Source organism: Staurois parvus, unplaced genomic scaffold (genome assembly GCF_062004578.1).
Source record: "Staurois parvus isolate SC_StPar_1 unplaced genomic scaffold, SC_StPar_1.0 ptg001270l, whole genome shotgun sequence".
Classification (NCBI taxonomy): domain Eukaryota; kingdom Metazoa; phylum Chordata; class Amphibia; order Anura; family Ranidae; genus Staurois; species Staurois parvus.
Window position 1 is genome coordinate 2,204,945 of NW_028319066.1, and position 19,293 is coordinate 2,224,237.

At 44.0% G+C, this 19,293-nt stretch overlaps 1 protein-coding gene across 6 annotated transcripts in view; it reads left to right on the forward strand.

Moving 5' to 3' along the window:
• LRRC7 (leucine rich repeat containing 7) overlaps positions 1–19,293 on the forward strand; it is a 508,212-nt gene that overhangs the window by 272,688 nt on the left and 216,231 nt on the right. For all 6 annotated transcript variants that reach the window (XM_089660766.1, XM_089660763.1, XM_089660761.1 and 3 more), the window contains one exon: positions 13,509–13,626. In XM_089660766.1, coding sequence (XP_089516892.1) covers positions 13,509–13,626 — 118 coding nt within the window. The remainder of the gene's footprint in view (positions 1–13,508; positions 13,627–19,293) is intronic.

Sequence of the window (19,293 nt, forward strand, 5' to 3'; positions counted from 1 at the left end):
TCAGAAGTCAGTAGTAAGTGACACAGAGAGCAGGTGCAGGGGTCAGTAGTATGTAACACAGAGTGCAGAGGTCACTAATATTTAACACAATGTGCAAAAGTTAGTAGTACCTAATGCAAGTTCAGAGGTCAATAGTATTTAAGGCAAGGATCAGAACCTACTAACACAAAGGTCAGACGTCGGTAGTTAGAAATGCAGAGTTCAGGGGTCAGGAGTAGGCAACACAAAGTTCAGAGGTCAGTAGTAAGCAATTAACAAAGCAGAGTTTGGTAGTATATAATGCAGAGTGCATGGACCAGTAGTAATTATAATATAGTTCAAAAGTCAGTAGTAAGTAAAACAGAGTGCAGGGGTCTGTAGTATGTAACAGAGAGTCCAGAAGTCATTAGTGTGTAACGCTGAGTATTATTGCTCTTTTTTTTTTTAATTCAGGAATATTGAAACTTAAAATAACCAATTATAGCGTAAACCAAAGCATAACTTTTTTAAATATTTTGTGTGGGGAAAGGTAAGACCCTCTGTAATGTGTTTTATTTCTGTCTGTATCCCTGCTGGGAAGATTCCCACCTCTATTTGTCCTGGTGACCATTGCAAACAAGTGAGGAGAACTGCAAAATTTTAAAGTTTTAACCAGAACTGGGAGTGAGGGAAAGTCTTGTAATGGTGACACCTGTTCCAGTAACAACTGTATGAGGGTGGGGGTTGCCCTTTTTTTGAATAGATCTCCATTCATTTCCTGTTGTATCTCCTATATTGGAAGAGAATGGAAACCTCCCCAATGAGACACAGACGACAAAAAAAAAAAAACATAGAAGGGATTTAACCATTCCCTATTCTATCCAAAACTAAAAAAATTATTTGTCTATGCATACACTTTAACTTCTTTTCAAATAATGTCACATATATAGCAAAATTTGATAAACATTTACTGAGCCAAAACATTACTGAGGCAAATTTCTCTTCTCAGTGGTCTAGGAAGAAGTTTAAAATGTCCTACTGAGATCTAGGAAAGTCTGTCTTCTTTTGGCCAACATCTTTATCATACACCTGTTGCAACCAGCTCTGCTAGAATAATTAGTTCATTACCCCCTGGAGCTACTGTCTTGTTGGAACCCCAGCCTGTTTTTTTTAGTCTTCCATCCTAAATAGTCCCATATGAACTGGGACTGTGAATATGGTCAACTACAAGAGAGATTCATAAGCCTGCTCCCATGTCTTTCCTTTGTAGACATTTACTCATAAGCTCTGGTTCTTCTTGGAAAAACTGGTACAGTTTCTGCCAGAACACTTCTGTCTTTGGATTGCTAGTCCTCTGGCTTTCATTGACATAAATGTTTTGTGGGGAACCTATTGTGTTGGTTCTGCTCTTTGGCCTTATCCTCCGTCACAGCAATCTACAATGTCCCAATGGGTTTAAGGAAGGATAACAGGTTTCCCACCTGTTGAACTTATTGCAACTTCTGCCTATCATAGATGGACTTTTGTAGATTGATGAATTTTGTAAACATTTCATAAATTTTCAGTTGCAGCAGTCTGCCTAATATTTCAACCATTCCTCGCTTTAAAATGAAAATATTTGCATTAGAAATCATTTTAAACCAACAGTTAAAAGTGACAGTTAAAACGAGGTTTCAGTCAATTTTTCATCATGATTCCATTTTCTTGTTCTGTTAAAAAGGTGTTAATTAGATTTTTTAATAAAGTATACAGCACAAGATAACAGTGCAAGAAATTGCGCATACAATTGAAGAGTACAGGAACGGTCAGCACATAGGTCGAGGTCTTCAAATGCTAAGAAAAATGGGAGAATCAGCATCATCATATCAGACGATATGAGTATGGTGAAATTATGAAAATATGTGTCAGCGCAGAGTCTGCACCTCAGGGTCAATAAAGGCAACTTGCAGACAGGGGGGTGAAAGACCCTCAAACAGGGAAAAGAAAATGGAAGAGAAGATGAAAGTGATGGCAAAAGGAAGAAGGGGGAGAAAATCGTGCAGGGTGTACCCAAATGCTCTCATCCAAAGCTGTAGGTAACTCATCACATCAAAAGTATGTATGCAAGTCATGGTTCCCAAACTTTTAGGAATGAAGCATGTGGTTTGTTGAAAATAGAAGTGAGCTTCTCATGCACCATGGTCCCCATGAGACGCTGTTTGACCTCGGCTATATTACGAAACTGTTGGCGCCAAGCCCTTGCCAGTGTCAGGTGAGCCACCAGAAAAGCGAAGTTCACCCACCTCCTCTTAGTCCTGGACAGGGTCATGATGGGTTTATGTAGTAAGGCCTGCCATTGATTATGGGCTAAGGAGACATTTAATACAACTCTAATCATGGTGTATACCTGGATCAGAAGCGGAGTGCCTTGGGGCAGGTCCACCATATATGGCATTCTCTACAGCTCCAAAAGCACATTGGAGATTCACCACGAGTAACGTGGGATATACGATCTGGGGTCATGTACCAACGAGAAAGAAGTTTAAATGCATTCTCTTGAGCAATAGTGTTCTGGGAACACGTCAGAGGTCAGTCAGATAGATTTCCAGGGCCACCTGGTCCAGCGTCTTACCAAGATTTGCTTCCCATTTCGACACATACATTAATTTGCCACAAATAGAAAGGAGGAAAAAAGATCAGAAATGAGTCCCTTTGAGTGTGGGTATTTCCGGCTATGGTTTTCATGGTTCATGTTTTTAATCTAAAGCTAAAGATCTTCTAAAATTGCAACAAATTCCCTCGGTGGCCTATCCTGTAAATGGTTTTCTCACACATGAGTCAGTGGGAATTCTAGAAAGATTAAATGTAAAGAGAGTAAATCTCTCAGCCGTGTTTTGATTTGTAGAAAATATAGCTCCCTGACCATCGAAGAGTAGACAGAATAAACCAACGCTCAATATTTCATATATTCTTTATGACAAAATAAAGAACTGAAAGCTCTTCGATATTTTTGATCGCCTTTTATCTTCAGTGTTTTTCCACCGGTCCGAGTACAAACTTGACTGTAATCTGCTGGTAGAAAACCCACTTTTTTCATGGACACGCTTCAGTAAACGCAATTCACACCTTTCAACTTTAATTTTTTATTTGACATGGCTTTTGGATTTATTGTATTTTAATGTATTGCTGAATCTGATGCACAGGCCCGCAGAATGCCAGCTAATTTCTTTTACATACATTTGTGAATTTACAGGTCTGTTGTGTTTGCTGTAAGAGGACTCTGTACTGGTGGGTGGTTCTGGGGACGTAATAATGCAACTATATTGGTGCACTATTCCTCCCTTAGTTCCATTGCCTAGGCAGAAGGTACCAGAGGTAGCAAGAACCAGAAATAAAAATAATTTTCTTAGTAGATTAGGGTATGGTAGTGTGTCTCTGTCTGAAGTCTTTCCCTTACTTCCTATCTGGTTGTCAGCAGAACAGGAAGTGAGGGCAGATCTCTCCAATGGAGACCCAGATAGCGGAAAAAACCCAACAGGGGTTCTTAATCTTCCCCACTCCATCCGAAGCTAGTAAACGAGTTTCTGAATTGGAATACGTTTTAACCACTTGCCCTCCAGAGGATTTACCCCTCTTCCTGACCAGGCCATTTTTTGCGATATGGTGCTGCATAATTTAACTGAAAATTGCGTGGTCATGCGACGCTGTACATAAATTAAATTTATGTCATTTTTTTACCACAAATAGAGCATTCTTTCAGTGGTATTTGATCACCTGTGAGTTTTGTATTTTGTGCGCTATAAACAAAAAAAGACAGACAATTTTGAGAAAAAACCAAACCAGTATTTTTGACATTTTGCTATAAAACATATCCAATAAAAAGATTTAAAAAAATCAAATTTATTCACACATTTGGGCCAAAATGTATTCTGCTACGTTTTTGCCTAAAAAATCCCAATACATGTAAATGAATTGGTTTACGTGAAAGTCATATCATCTACAAATGGTGGTATATATACTGGAATTTTAATTGTTTTTATACTAGTAATGGCAGCGATTAGCGACTTATAGCAGAACTGCGGCGGGCATTCTGACATTGGGAGGTGGGGGGGCTGACTAACTGCCACTGACATCCCCAGTGACACTAATACAGTGATCAGTGCTAATAAAAAGCAATGACACTGTACTAATGACACTGGGCAGGAAGGGGTTAACATCTGGGGCGATCAAAGGGTTAACTGTGTGCTGTTTTACTATGTCAGCACATTGGTTTGTATTGCTATGCAGAGCAATACAAAGCAATGTGCAGGAGCTGGCAAGGGAGAGATCAGTATTGTTTATATACAGGTCTCTCACCCATCAGTGATATTCGGCGATCGCTGGCGGGGAATCACCGGCCGGGACCCGGTGATCGACAGCTGAAGCCGCCAATGGAGGCACGGGTAGGAAATGCAAAATCACATATATATATATATATATATATATATATATATATGTGTGTGTGTGTGATTTTGCACATCCCTGCTGCCCTGTAGTAGTATTTCTGCTATACTGCAAACACAGCTAGAAGTGTTTAGCTGCGTCAAGCGTTTTTTCTGCCTAAGCGCTGCTGCTCCCGGACGCACTGGCCCTGGGTTTTTTTCCCTGCTGGTAAACGCTACTGCTACCAAGAGCTTCTAAAAAGTCTATGTGTGCGTGGACACATAGGATAACATGGAGGGCCATTTGGAAGCAGTGAAAAAAAAAATGCCTAACGCCCTTAAAAGTGGCTGCAAAAATACCCTGTGTGCATGAGGCCTTAAGGTGAATATAGATTTCCCTATCAGAACAATATTTTGTTCTGGGATTATAGACATCCCTATCAGAGCATAATTGAGGGAGTATTTGCACATTTCTATATGAGATGCAAACATCAAAATATGGAGACCAAATTGAAACGTGGAATCACCTCAAATCAGGGGCGGACTGACCATTTGGAAACTTGGGCACTGCCCGAGGGCCCGGGGTCAGTAGGGGGCCCCATGAGATCCCCCGGTACCTTTTTCATAGGGTTTTTTGTGTTTGGGCAAGGACACAGGGGCCCCATAATCCCCTATTGCCCGGGGGCCCCATGAGTTGTCAGTCTGCCCCTGCCTCAAATAAAAACTTTGCTGCAGTAAGAACTGAAAATGAGTATTATCTCAACATGTGCTATAGTTTCCCTTTAGAGTAAACCCCCGTTTGACATTTTCACCTAAACTTATTTCTATAAAAACTGACAAAAAAGTCTAATGTCTAATAACAAGTACTGTATATCAATGCGTCATTACAAAAGTCGTCTTTGTATAAGTTCCTCCAACGCATGTCGCCATGCTGGTACGACGGAAGAAATGGTACAGTAGGCAGCTGCTTTCCGCGCATCCACAATGCAGCTCAGCACAAGTCTGTTGGCTGGAAACAAAAGGTAATTTGTCATAATTAAAGTTTTGCTGAAGTGAGGCACAAACACTCGACTGAGAAAGAATTTCGGTCAGCATGGGGTGTAGAGCTGAGATTTCTAAGGTATGCGCAGATAACGTAGGCTGAACGATCCGGCAATGTATTACATGTACTGTAGATAAGATTCCCATAGATATAGTGCAGTCCTGTCTATGGTTTGATGGCCTCTATTACCATTTCATGAAGAAAGAAAGCTTAAAAATGAATGGATATTTTATACATAGTTACATGTATCCAGCTTTGACCCTTGTAACTATGTATATACCAAAGGGATGTTCAATTAACATCGCCTGACATGTACATCCGGGAGCCGGGCAGGTAGTTTCTATTAACCTGTCAGGTGGACGCATTTGGGTGGCTGCGCTGCCACCTGATTGCTTCCACACAGCCCACTACAAGGCCAAACTCTGCCCCTCCATGCGCTCGACCTCACCCTTGCCCGCTATGTCTCCTGGGCTCCACTTGCCCATCTGTGGGCCCGGGACCAGTTGTCAGGGCTTCAGGGTATGACCAGAGGTATGTGAACTGACGCAGGGAAACGCAGGCTTCAGATAAGTTATAAACAATATAATTTATTAAAGACTAACAATACAAACATAAACGCAGTGCAATACTAAAACATAACACAGTGCAAACGAACCAAACCAAACCAAACCACCCACAGATAACAGTACATACAATGCAAGCGTCGTCAGGCAGGCCGGGTCAATAACAATCGGGCAGGTAGGTACAGGGGGTCAGGCAGAGAATGGTCGGGGTCACAAGCCAGGGATAAAACAGGAGAAGTCAGCAGAGGTCCGGATCAGGCAGGGTCAGCAACGAATCAGACAGAGACAGGGACAGGGACAGGAACAGGGATGCAGGAACAAAATACAGGGCCCAGGAAAAACACACACCAAGGCAGAGACTGCAGGTCTGGCCATCACTTAAATACACCTGCATGATCAGCTTCAGGTGTTTGGCTGGTTGCAGGGTTGAGTCTCTGTTTGCCAGGAGCACCCGCTGGCCAGCCCTGGTACTGTAGCCCACAAGGCAGGTGAGTCCCACCATTACTGACAAGTCCATTCCTGACACCAGTTCAGAGGGTGCCGGACGGTAGAGGGGAGTGACGTGACGTTATGATGTCACCTTCGAGTCCCCGTTGACAGATTTCCCAGCCATCGAAGCATCGAGGTAGTGCGATGTGCACTGCATTACATCCAGTGGAGTTCAGGGGAGACATCCAGGGTGTCTTTATTTCTGTTACCAAAAAACATCACATAGGAGACATAATTTTAATTGTAAAAAATTAAGTTACACCCAAGCACATAATCCCCCCCCCCCAAAAAAAAAATTTTTTTTGGAGGCTCCCCACCCCCAATTACTCGCATGTACAAATCGCCGCGCATGCCAGAATGAGAGCAGTAATTCTAGCACCAGACCTCCTCTGTAACCCTAAACTGATGACCTATAAGGGGCTTTAACAGCATTGCCTATAGAAAATATAGGGTACTAAAGTTTGTCTCCATTTCATGAGTGCACACAAATTTAAGGTTTGACATGTTGGATATCTGTTTACTCAGTCTAACCTCATCTTTTATATTACACCAACAATTGGGTAATTTATTGCTTTTTTTGTGCCCTAAAATTAACTGTAGTGTAAAGTGTATTTTTTACTGAAATTTTGTGTCTCCTTTGTGATAATTTTGTCTGACATAAAAAAAATTTGAACTACCACGTTTTTTATTCTCTAGGGTCACTGCCGTCAAAAAAATATATAATGTTTGGGGGTTTTGTGTAATCTTCAGGTCTAAAATGATTTTTATACATGTGCAAAAAATGAAAAAAGGGCTCTGGCAATGAAAGGGATAAAGGAAAAGCCTGACATTCCCCTCTCCTGACGAGCACCCAATCAGTGCTCATTACACTGCAAGGTCTCTCTCCTCCATGCTAGTCTCCAGGCACAGTGCTGGAAACAGTCAAGGAGGCGAGGAGGAGATATACAGCGCAATGTTAAAAACATGAAAAGTTTAGGTTGCCATAAAGCCCCTTTTGTTTGTTACAGCCCAGGCATTCATAAGAGCACCTCAGATTTAAATATGGTTTTGGTTAAAAAAAAAAACAATTTTATCCGGACATTTTTTTTTCAAAAATTTCCACACCCCTGCGACTTGGGGTATCCCTCTCAGATACAGCCCTTTGCTTACCTTTATTCAGCCCTTGGGGCACTATTCCATCTACTGAAACTAACTATAGGGCATAATTCCTTCTACTGACACCAAGAAAGGCGCACAATTTCCGTCCACTTATACTAGTGATAGGGCACAGTTCCTCCCAATGACACCAATAATAGGACACAATTCCATCCATTGACACCACCATTGGGACACAATTCCATCCATTGACACCACCAATGGGACACAATTCCTTCCAGTGACACCAACAATGGGACACAATTTCTTCCAATTAAACCAACAATGGGGCACAATTCCTTTCATTGACAGCAATGATCTGGCACTAATCTTCCCAATTTCAACAAAGATGGGGCATTGATTAATTCCACTGATGCCATGACATTTTGTACACCCACTGGTCACAATCCTCTAAGAGTCTGAAAGACAGTAAACTGGGCCTCTGTTTAGAAAGTTTGGAGACCCCTACTCTCGAAGTTGTGGTAGGCACTGCCACTCCAGTGATCTCCACTAGCTTCCGTGTTTCTTGCTGAGTGGCTGCCCTGCTGCATTCTGAACACAGAAAGTCACCCAGTCCACACGGGCCCCATACAGAGAATTTCTTACATTTTCTCAGTGAATGCAAAGCAGTCTCTGGATGAAGTGGAGAGGTAGGGTGGTGACATCACAATCTCCACCTTGTCCGCCTTGCCTAAAGCAACCATAACTACATTTGAAACCAAGATGTCAGCGATCAAAAGGCGTTTTTCATTTGGAGAACCTTTAGGGCCCATTTTAGTTGCCCACCCTTGGCATTTTTTTGCACGTTGCAGCCAAAACCACATGGTAGTACCAGGGGCGGACTGACCATTTGGAAACTCGGGCACTGCCCGAGGGCCCGGGGTCAGTAAGGAGCCCCATGAAATGCCCCTGGTACCTTTTTCATAGGCATTTTTGAGTTTGGGCAAGGACACAGGGGCCCCATGATCCCCTATTGCCCGGGGGCCCCATGAGTTGTCAGTCTGCCCCTGGGTAGTACATTACATTATGGTGTACTGCATCTCATGTGTATTGCAGTGCATTATTGTATCCTTGTGGCTGAACTGACTTTTGTTATTCATTGCAGTGCATTGCCTTATCGCATTCAGGTGTCATTCTTATTACTCTAAAAGTGATAGTGCCGCCCAGATCATTTTTTCTGAACATCCAATCATGAGCTGAAAAAAATGATACCAAGGGCATGGCTTCAGTTATGAGCTTGTTTCAGCTACTTGAAGTCCAGGACATCAGATGGTTAAAGTATATATCTAGGGTAAACCTTTTTTTTTAAGGTTTGGATAGAGTGGATTAAGGTTGGAGACAATTTTTTATTGCTGGCTGTGTCCCCACTGCGTAGATTTACCTTCCCCATCTCTATTGGTGACCATTGTCACTGAAAACAAAAATGCAGGGAAATCCATTTTTTTAAATGTGTCCAAAGAAAGAGAGGTCAGGGGAAACTTATTGGACTCCTCTTCCAAAAACAACTGTATAAGAGGATAATTCCCCTCATTTTGGGAGAATTCCTCCAACATTCTGTGGTGTCTCTGGGACACGGATAAAGGTAAATTTTCCTAATGGTATACAGAAAACAAAAAATAAACTCTCTCCACAATTCAAAACTAAAAAAATGATTTTAAGCAGTAAGGGCTCCCTGGAAACTATTTTATGGATAATTTATTTTTAATACTATTCCGAAAGAATCTAAAAAGTACAAACCTTGAACAACTTGCATTAAGGTTTACAATACAAGTCAGTCCATCAGCAGCCGATACCAGACATTCATTCAAATAAACCAACAAACATGGTTCCCTGAGTTGTACATTCATTCTACAAATGCACACATATCATTGATTTGTGAAGAACATACCACATGAGGGTTTGTTATAACAAGGTAGCAAGGGGATTGCACGGCATACGTAGATAGAGTGGAATTAGCACCATACAAGATTCTTCCTTGTTCAGAGAACACAACAGACAGTGGATGGGCCATGGGGGGATTATAAACCACCAATCCAACCTAGAGAACATGTAGAGTAAGTTAAGAAAGAGGGGAAAAATATCCTACCTATATCGGAAAGGCAAAGAAGAATGATCATAAGGAAAATAGAAAAGGTGGTGGGAAGGGGTATGTGAAAAACATAAACATGGCAGTAAGGAAAGAGGACAAAAAAAATCTATACTGTACATATAGGAGTTACAACAGGGTCACCCCTCACCCAGGAGACACCAAGGGAATATGGATAAAGCTCCAAACCAGTGCTTCACAGGTACGAGGAAAAGTCTGCAGAGATTCTGAAATGAATCCAAGTAAACCATGTCCCAGTAAGGCCTATTGTCACATTAATGGAGCCTGTCCCTCTCCATTTTTCCCTTCTGGGATAAAATCCTTTGAATATACCACAAACCTACAGATGACAAGATCCGTAGTAAACCCTAAATTACCATTCTCTCCAAGATCTCAGGCTCTGATAGGCAGATTAAGCAGGGTTACTTCTTGGTGGCACCATTATTACCAGAAACTGGCGCAAAACAGACCCTCCCTCACTTTTATTGGTTATGTGTTAGAGAAGACACTGGTAACGATGAGGAAGAACTCTGTTTTACTTGTGTGGCTTAAGTTGCAACATACAGAACACATTTCAGCAGACCTTGGTTTTGAAGAGAGGAAGAGAGAACCAACAAGTTTTACACATATGCACAACTAGTAACCTTAGTGTACAGTGCCATCTACTGGTCAAGTGATATTAACACACAATACTGTATAGTACATGCTGTTGCATTCCCAACAACTTTCGGTGTGGGTATCTGAGATTGATTCCCTGTATCAATTGGAATAGATGCTCTCTAGAGACACGATTGATGCTTTAAGGCCCTTTGCATGCAGGGTTGACCAGTTGCAGTGCGACCCTACCAGCGCTGTAAAGCGGAACCAAGCCTGTCCATTGAATGGTTTCAAAAAAAGTTAAATTCTCGGCATGCTAGGATTGCTAACTGTCACAATTGCTTGCGTTCTCAACCGAACTGTCAAACCATCAAATGGCTGGTGTTGTAATTGATCACATGTGCAGCACCATGGCAGTTGCAGATCAAACAGAGGTTAAGATGGTAGCTTCTTGACTGTAAAGGATAGGAGGGTTTAGTTCCACTTTAATGCATCTAGGAGGAAGAGGTGGAAGACCCAGCCCTGCTGCAGACGGCCTGTAAAAATCTATGCCAGGCTGCGACTGTGTAGGCTGAACACTGTACTGAATGGTACCAGCATTTAGGGCCCTGTGCTTTCAGGGACAAGGTTCTGGAGGCAAAAGACCTGCATTCCAGAACCTCTTCCTGAATGCACAGGGACTGGTAACAGTTGGTACAGTATCCATCCCCGTCCAGCCGCAACTTGCTGTAGACTTTGACAGGCTGTCTGCAGCAGTTCTGGACACTGTACCTGTGTCTCCTGTGTGCACTGAAACCCCAGGAGAAACACACTGGAGAGCCTTATGTGAAAGGCGCCTTAAAGTATAAAACACGTCTATAGAAAGCATCTGTTTCATTTGATACATGGAATCCATCCAACATTCCCATTCCCTGTGTCTGGTGATAACAATGGAGGCTGCCCACATGGGAGAAAAATATATTTTAAATATATTTTTTAAATATTCTTCCCAAATATATTGACATATATTTGACATGCTACAATTGTGTCCATATGCAATATATTTCAAAATATATACAGTGAGGAACAGAAGTATTTGAACACCCTGCGATTTTGCAAGTTCTCCCACTTAAAAATCATGGAGGGGTCTGAAATTCACATTGTAGGTGCATTCCCACTCAGAGATAGAATTTACCAAAAAAAACAGGAAATCACATTGTATGATTTTTTTATATATTATATATTTCAAATTTATTGAATATGGCCAAAATTGTAGCATCACCCACACAGAGAATTGCGGACCCGCGGGCGGGTGCCATTAGTTCTAATGGCACACCGCCCGCACTGGGAAACACAACTGTACTGGGAACCGAGGTTTCCGTGTGGGATGCGTTTTCCAAAGTAGTGCAGGGACTTCTTTCCCTGCGTGTCATGGGCATGGAAGTCCATTCAAATGAATGGGCTCTTGTGCCCATGCAAAACACGGCCCGCACAGCCACATAGGTGTGAACTTAGGGTAAATGATGCCACATATTGAGAATAGTTTTTTAGTCTGATTAGATATTTATTCCGATTTTTTACCATTTTTGTTTACAATTTTTTTTTAATTAATTTTAATTGAATAGCTTTTTACATGTTTTCACAATACTAATGGGGAGTCTTTGGTGAGATATCAGGGGTCTAAACAGACCCCTGAAGTCTCACTTTTGAGACAGAGAAAGGAACTAAGGAAACACATTCCCCAGTTCCTTTTTGCAGCCTCAGCTGCACTGCTGAAGCATAGTAAACACTTAGAAAAGGAAGTGGCTGGTAAATGGTATATTTAATGGCCCCTTCTTCACTTTCCATCCTGAAGATCCCCCTGTGTGTCTGCAGCTATTGCCAGCAGGAGAGGAGGGAAGCCAGCAGTGCTGCGGAAGGGGGGGCACACAGGGGGGTCTATGCAGGGAGGGAAAATGATTTGTGCAGCAGGTATGGGAAATAACTGGAACCGATTTTTTGTGGCTCACCCTGCAGCAGCTGGAGTAGGAGATGTCGGCTTTCAGCTGCTGCACTGGGAGCAACAAAAGATTGGTTTCAGTCATTTCCCCCACCTGCTGCAATCACACGCTCTATCCACATGCAGTTCTCACTGGAACCTCAGCTGTCACTTTAAACTTCATAAATACTGTATAAAACCGGCGTGGGAATCATTCCAATATAATTGCGTGCAGCAACGGCCCTGAAGAAGGGAGAGCACTTTTTTACTGAAACAATCTGGCTTCATATACTTATTCTCAATAAAAACCTTCTAATTTGCCATAGAATTTGCATTCTTTTGGACATCGGGCGCACTTCTTTCCTATTATTCCACTGTTGGGTGAGGGTAGTGCAGGGGTCACCCATGCATCTGGGACCAATGGACAGTGCCCAGGGGTGCCTGTGCAAAAATACAGCTCTGGTCAGCCTGTGACATCTCCCTCAACCCAGCTTGATTGATAGCAGCTGATCTTCCTTTGGAGTTCCTATGCCCTTGGAGCTCAGGAGTAAGTGGGGCTATAGTGGTCACGTGACAAAAAAATAGCTACAAAAGGTACAATCACTGTCCATTTTATTAGGTACACCTTAATAGTGCCAGGAACATATCCCCCACACCATTACACCACCACCAATCTGAACCGATGATACAAGGCAGATTGGATCCATGCTTTCATCTTGTTTTCGCCAAATTCTGACTCTACCATCTGAATGTCGCAGCAACCAGTCTGTCCATTCTCCTCTGGCCTCTGATATCAACAAGGCATTTTTGTCCACACAACTGCCACTCACTGGATATTTTCTCTTTTTTGGACCATTCTCTGTAAACCCTGGAGATAGTTGTGCGTGAAAATCCCAGTAGATCGGCAGTTTTTGAAATACTCAGACCAGCCCACCTGGCACCAACAACCATGCCACGTTCAAAGTCACTTAAATCCCCTTTCTGATGCTCGGTTTGAACTTCAGCAAGTCATCTTCACCACGTCTACATGCCTAAATGCATTGAATAGCTATCATTGGATTGGCTGATTCGCAATTTGTGTTACCAAGCAATTGAACAGGTGTACCTAATAAAGTGGCCAGCGAGTATATTGTGGAAGGTTTACAGAATGTCTGATTTGCAGGCCAGAACTAAGGAAGCCTTCAGCCATGTCATTACGGTTTTATCCACCAATGTCTTTACATCTACTGTAACTTTGACATTTCTAAATCAGAAACTAATCACCGATTTGTTTTCTTGACAGCAACTGTTCGGTTGTCAGGCTCTAAAGAAGCTGAGCATACCCGATAATGATCTCTCCAATCTGCCAGCCACCATCTCCAGCTTAGTCAACCTGAAGGAGTTGGATATCAGCAAGAACGGTACGTTGACACTTGTGACATTCATGATATTCTCTGCATGTCATATAACGATGAGAAGATGTATAAAGTACAGAAAACCTACAATAACAGTTCCAGTTTGACTTTTCGGAGGTTTAGGGCTGTCGGAATAATGAGCAACAACTTCTGATAGACTGTTATGAGTTTCTGCACTTTTCACATTGCTCTCTGCTTAGTCAGTTGTGTGTAAACAGATCTTTGTCTTTCACATTGCTGCGAAAAAAGAATCATCTATTATTTTTTCATTTGTGTAATTCAAAATCCTCTTAAGGGTCTATTTATCAGTGTTTTCACCCAGGAATCATATAATTTCGCCCAAGATTCACACATTTCTCACATACGGTAATGTGCCTTCTGTTACGGCAGCTCATTCATTTGAATGGGCTGCCTAGTGTACACCTCACCAAAAAATGGTTCGCCCAACATTTTTGGTGGCACGCCGCACGTTAGCACATTGTTGCTCTGCGCTACAATGCAGGTTCTTTGGCAAGGTGCATTGGGGTGCCATTTAGAATGAATGGCACTACATTGCACAAACACAGATAATGGGAACTGCCATGCTTTGTGGAAATGCATATATTAACGTGCAGGCTACCACAACGCAGTAGTGTGAATAGATTTTTCCCCCACAGCTATCTCCTCCTGTGCCACCATCCCCTCCCTCCTAGATTGTAAGCTCGAAAGAGCAGGGCCCTCAATCCCCTCATGTTTTGCATTGTATTGGTATTGTTCTGTCACATGTTCTGTCCCCCTTTGTAATGTACAGCACTGAGCAAACTATTGGCGCTTTATAAATACTGTATAATAATAATAATAATAGTTTAATCATCTGTGAATCTTGGGTGAAAGATGCATGAATCTTAGGTGAAAATATTAATAAATAGACTCGCTAATCTGGATGATAGTGCAAAAAAAAGTGGTGGGGGAACGTCTTATATAGTATACTTACCTTTCCCTGGCTTCCTCCCCCAGTGCCTAGGCAAGGCATCATCCTTTTTTCTCTCGGAGAATGTTGAGTAGCCAAAATCTCGTTAGAAGATGATTGTGCATGGTGTGTCTTCTCACCAGATTTAGTCTACTTCATCATTCTCAAGGATCTTGTTGTCAGGAGGATGACGTCACCCTTGCACTAAAGAAGATATGGAAAGGTGAGTATATTATTTAAATATTTTTTATGCAACATTTAAGGATGGAGGTGGTAGGGGAGACCAGGGTATGGACTGACAACACATGGGGCCCCTGGGCAATAGGGGATCATGGGGCCCCTGTGTCCTTGACCACACTCAAAACACACCCAAAAAGCCTATAAAAGGTACCAGGGGCATTTCATGGGGCCCCCTACTGACCCCGGGCCCTCGGGCAGGGCCCGAGTTCCCAAATGGTCAGTCCGCCCCTGCACCAAACCATGTGCTTCTCCACCTTCCAACCAAACAGCTTACTTACGAATATTGTCCCACGGTAAAGTAAGGCCTTGCCCTTTAAATAGGGCCAGCAGTCCTCATCACCCTGATAATACCTCTCTTCACTTTCACCGTAAACACTTCTCTATAGATCACCACACTAGCTCAAGGAAAGAGAAACAACCCTGATTGCACAATATATTACCAAACCTGTCCAATTTATTATGCAGCAGAATGGAATGGCACATACGAAGTGTACTGAATCCTGTGGACATAGATTTGATTGCCTTTTAAATACATGTTGACCCCTTAAGGATCATTTTAGGCTTCAAATACCATACCAAGATGGCCTATTTCTGGTTCCGCGTAACGTGACGACACACAGTGCCCGAGTGCTCGAATGGTCAGTCCGCCCCTGGGGGAGACTCACTGAAGAAGCGGACCTTACCTGAAGTGGAAGGTTCAATTCAAAGCAGCTCTGCCATGTTAAAAGAAAATTCTATCACAAGGTTCCTACAAAAGAAGACTCTTTATACTCACCATTCAGGTGGCCTGTGTTTCCTACCTTGGCCACTTAGTCTAAAAGCATTCAGTTTGCAGGGAGCTTGCGGAAGGATTTTTTTTTATTTAACTGATGTTGCTTTAAAGTTTCACTAAGCTTAGAAATTTATTCATAAATGTAATGCTTGGATGATCCTTAACATGCATAGAATTAAATATCTTGATGCGATCTCTTTGTGTGGGGCTTACAGGGGTTTGTGACAGGTTGAATACACAATTTTAAATTATGATTTTATCTTCCCGTAAAGACTTTTAAACTACGTAGGAAGGAGCCCTGAAAGTAATGAAAAATCAATTTTTACTGAATGTACTGCTTATTAAGCATTTCCGTAAATTGAACACATCAAGATCTAAACTGAGAATGAACAGGTTACATGTGAACAGAATCTAAACAGCTTAATGCTGCCCTCTCTGGGACTTACTTCTTTTATAGACTGTAGTGCAGTGCTGGCAAACCTTTTAGAGACCGAGTGTCCAAACTGCAACCCAAAACCCACTAATTTATCACAGAGTGCCAACACGGCAATTAAACACAAATACTGAGGTTTTAGTTTAGAAAAAACAACTCGTACATTAATGTCCTTTGTCTTAAAAGAAAAACAAAATAACAGAGCTTCCACTGACCACCAGCACAAGGGGCAAAGTTCCACTGACCACCAGCACTGAGGGGCAAAGTTACACTGACCACCAGCAAAGAGGGGCAAAGTTCCACTGACCAACAGCACAGAGGGGCAAAGTTCCACTGACCAACAGCACAGAGGGGCAAAGTTCCACTGACCACCAGCACAGAGGGGCAAAGTTCCACTGACCACCAGCACATAGGGGCAAGTTACACTGACCACCAGCAAAGAGGGGCAAAGTTCCACTGACCAACAGCACAGAGGGGCAAAGTTCCACTGACCACCAGCACAAGGGGGCAAAGTTCCACTGACCACCAGCACAGAGGGGCAAAGTTCCACTGACCACCAGCACAAGGGGGCAAAGTTCCACTGACCACCAGCACAGAGGGGCAAAGTTCCACTGACCACCAGCACAAGGGGGCAAAGTTCCACTGACCACCAGCACAGAGGGGCAAAGTTCCACCGACCACCAGCACAAGGGGCAAAGTTCCACTGACCACCAGCACAAGGGGGCAAAGTTGCACTGACCACCAGCACAAGGGGACAAAGTTCCACTGACCACCAGCACAGAGGGGCAAAGTTCCACTGAGCACCAGCACAGAGGGGCAAAGTTCCACTGACCACTAGCACAGAGGGGCAAAGTTCCACTGACCACCAGCACAGAGGGGCAAAGTTCCACTGACCACCAGCACAGAGGGGACAAAGTTCCACTGACCACCAGCACAGAGGGGACAAAGTTCCACTGACCACCAGCACAAGGGGCAAAGTTCCACTGACCACCAGCACAAGGGGGCAAAGTTCCACTGACCGCCAGCACAGAGGGGCAAAGTTCCACTGACCGCCAGCACAAGGGGGGAAAAGTTCCACTGACCACCAGCACAAGGGGGCAAAGTTCCACTGACCACCAGCACAAGGTGGCAAAGTTCCACTGAGCACCAGCACAGAGGGGCAAAGTTCCACTGACCACCAGCACAGAGGGGCAAGGTTCCACCGACCACCAGCACAAGGGGCAAAGTTCCACTGACCACCAGCGCAGAGGGGCAAAGTTCCACTGACCACCAGCACAGAGGGGCAAAGTTCCACTGACCACCAGCACAGAGGGGCAAAGTTCCACTGATAACCAGCACAAGGAGGCAAAGTTCCACTGACCACCAGCACAGAGGGACAAAGTTCCACTGACCACCAGCACAGAGGGGACAAAGTTCCACTGACCACCAGCACAGAGGGGACAAAGTTCCACTGACCACCAGCACAAGGGGGCAAAGTTCCACTGACCACCAGCACAGAGGGGCAAAGTTCCACTGATAACCAGCACAAGGAGGCAAAGTTCCACTGACCACCAGCACAGAGGGGCAAAGTTCCACTGACCACCAGCACAGAGGGGCAAAGTTCCACTGACCACCAGCACAAAGAGGCAAAGTTCCACTGACCACCAGCACAGAGGGGACAAAGTTCCACTGACCACCAGCACAAGGGGCAAAGTTCCACTGACCACCAGCACAAGGGGGCAAAGTTCCACTGACCGCCAGCACAGAGGGGCAAAGTTCCACTGACTGCCAGCACAAGGGGGGAAAAGTTCCACTGACCACCAGCACAAGGGGGCAAAGTTCCACTGACCACCAGCACAAGGTGGCAAAGTTCCACTGAGCACCAGCACAGAGGGGCAAAGTTCCACTGACCACCAGCACAGAGGGGCAAGGTTCCACCGACCACCAGCACAAGGGGCAAAGTTCCACTGACCACCAGCGCAGAGGGGCAAAGTTCCACTGACCACCAGCACAGAGGGGCAAAGTTACACTGACCACCAGCACAGAGGGGCAAAGTTCCACTGATAACCAGCACAAGGAGGCAAAGTTCCACTGACCACCAGCACAGAGGGACAAAGTTCCACTGACCACCAGCACAGAGGGGACAAAGTTCCACTGACCACCAGCACAGAGGGGACAAAGTTCCACTGACCACCAGCACAAGGGGGCAAAGTTCCACTGACCACCAGCACAGAGGGGCAAAGTTCCACTGATAACCAGCACAAGGAGGCAAAGTTCCACTGACCACCAGCACAGAGGGGCAAAGTTCCACTGACCACCAGCACAGAGGGGACAAATTCCACTGAGCACCAGCACAGAGGGGCAAAGTTCCACTGACCACCAGCACAGAGGGGCAAAGTTCCACTGACCACCAGCACAAGGGGGAAAGTTCCACTGACCACCAGCACAAGAGGGGCAAAGTTCCACTGACCACCATCACAAGGGTGCAAAGTTCCACTGATCACCAGCACAAGGGGGCAAAGTTCCACTGACCACCATCACAAGCTAAAATCTTGTGTTATCAAAAACAAATGTATTAAAACTCACAGCCAGTCCAATATATATATCCTTGGCAGCGCACTGACCGATCATGCGAAAGCTCAGACGAGTCACGGCTAATGAGTCGCAGCTCGTGACGTCATCCTCCTGTATGCTGTTATCCGGCTGCTGCGGCGATGCTGGGGTGACTTGGCTCACGTGCCGACAGAGAGAGCTCTGTATGCTCACTGGGGTACACGTGCCAAAGGTTCGCCACCACTGCTCTAGTGTCACCATTCTCACCATGCTCTAGTGTCTCATTCAGGGTTCCATGGAACACAAGGCTTCCTCCTGAAGTTTCTTTTGCTGAGGCTGGTTGACCTCTTATTTAATAGTCAATTTTAGGAAAAGCAAAGCGCAACAGTCACATATGAATGCATGAGTTCAATAATATAACTGCATTTTTTCCCCCAAATGTGTCACATGAATAAATATGCCAACTAAAACTACATAAAGCCATCAACAGGAATATAACAAATGTCCAGGCTTCAAAATATTTAGGCAAAACATTCCTGAAATCTCTTCAGTGAATATGAATGTTATTGTGTTACCTTATCCTCCTTCACCATAAGTGTGCCAAAACTATTAATTGATCACCACCAAACCATGTGCTCCTCCACCTTCCAACCACACAGCTTACCTACAAATATTGTCCCACGGTAAAGTAAGGCCTAACCACGCCTTGACCTTTAAATAGGGCCAGCACTCCCATCACCCCAAGAA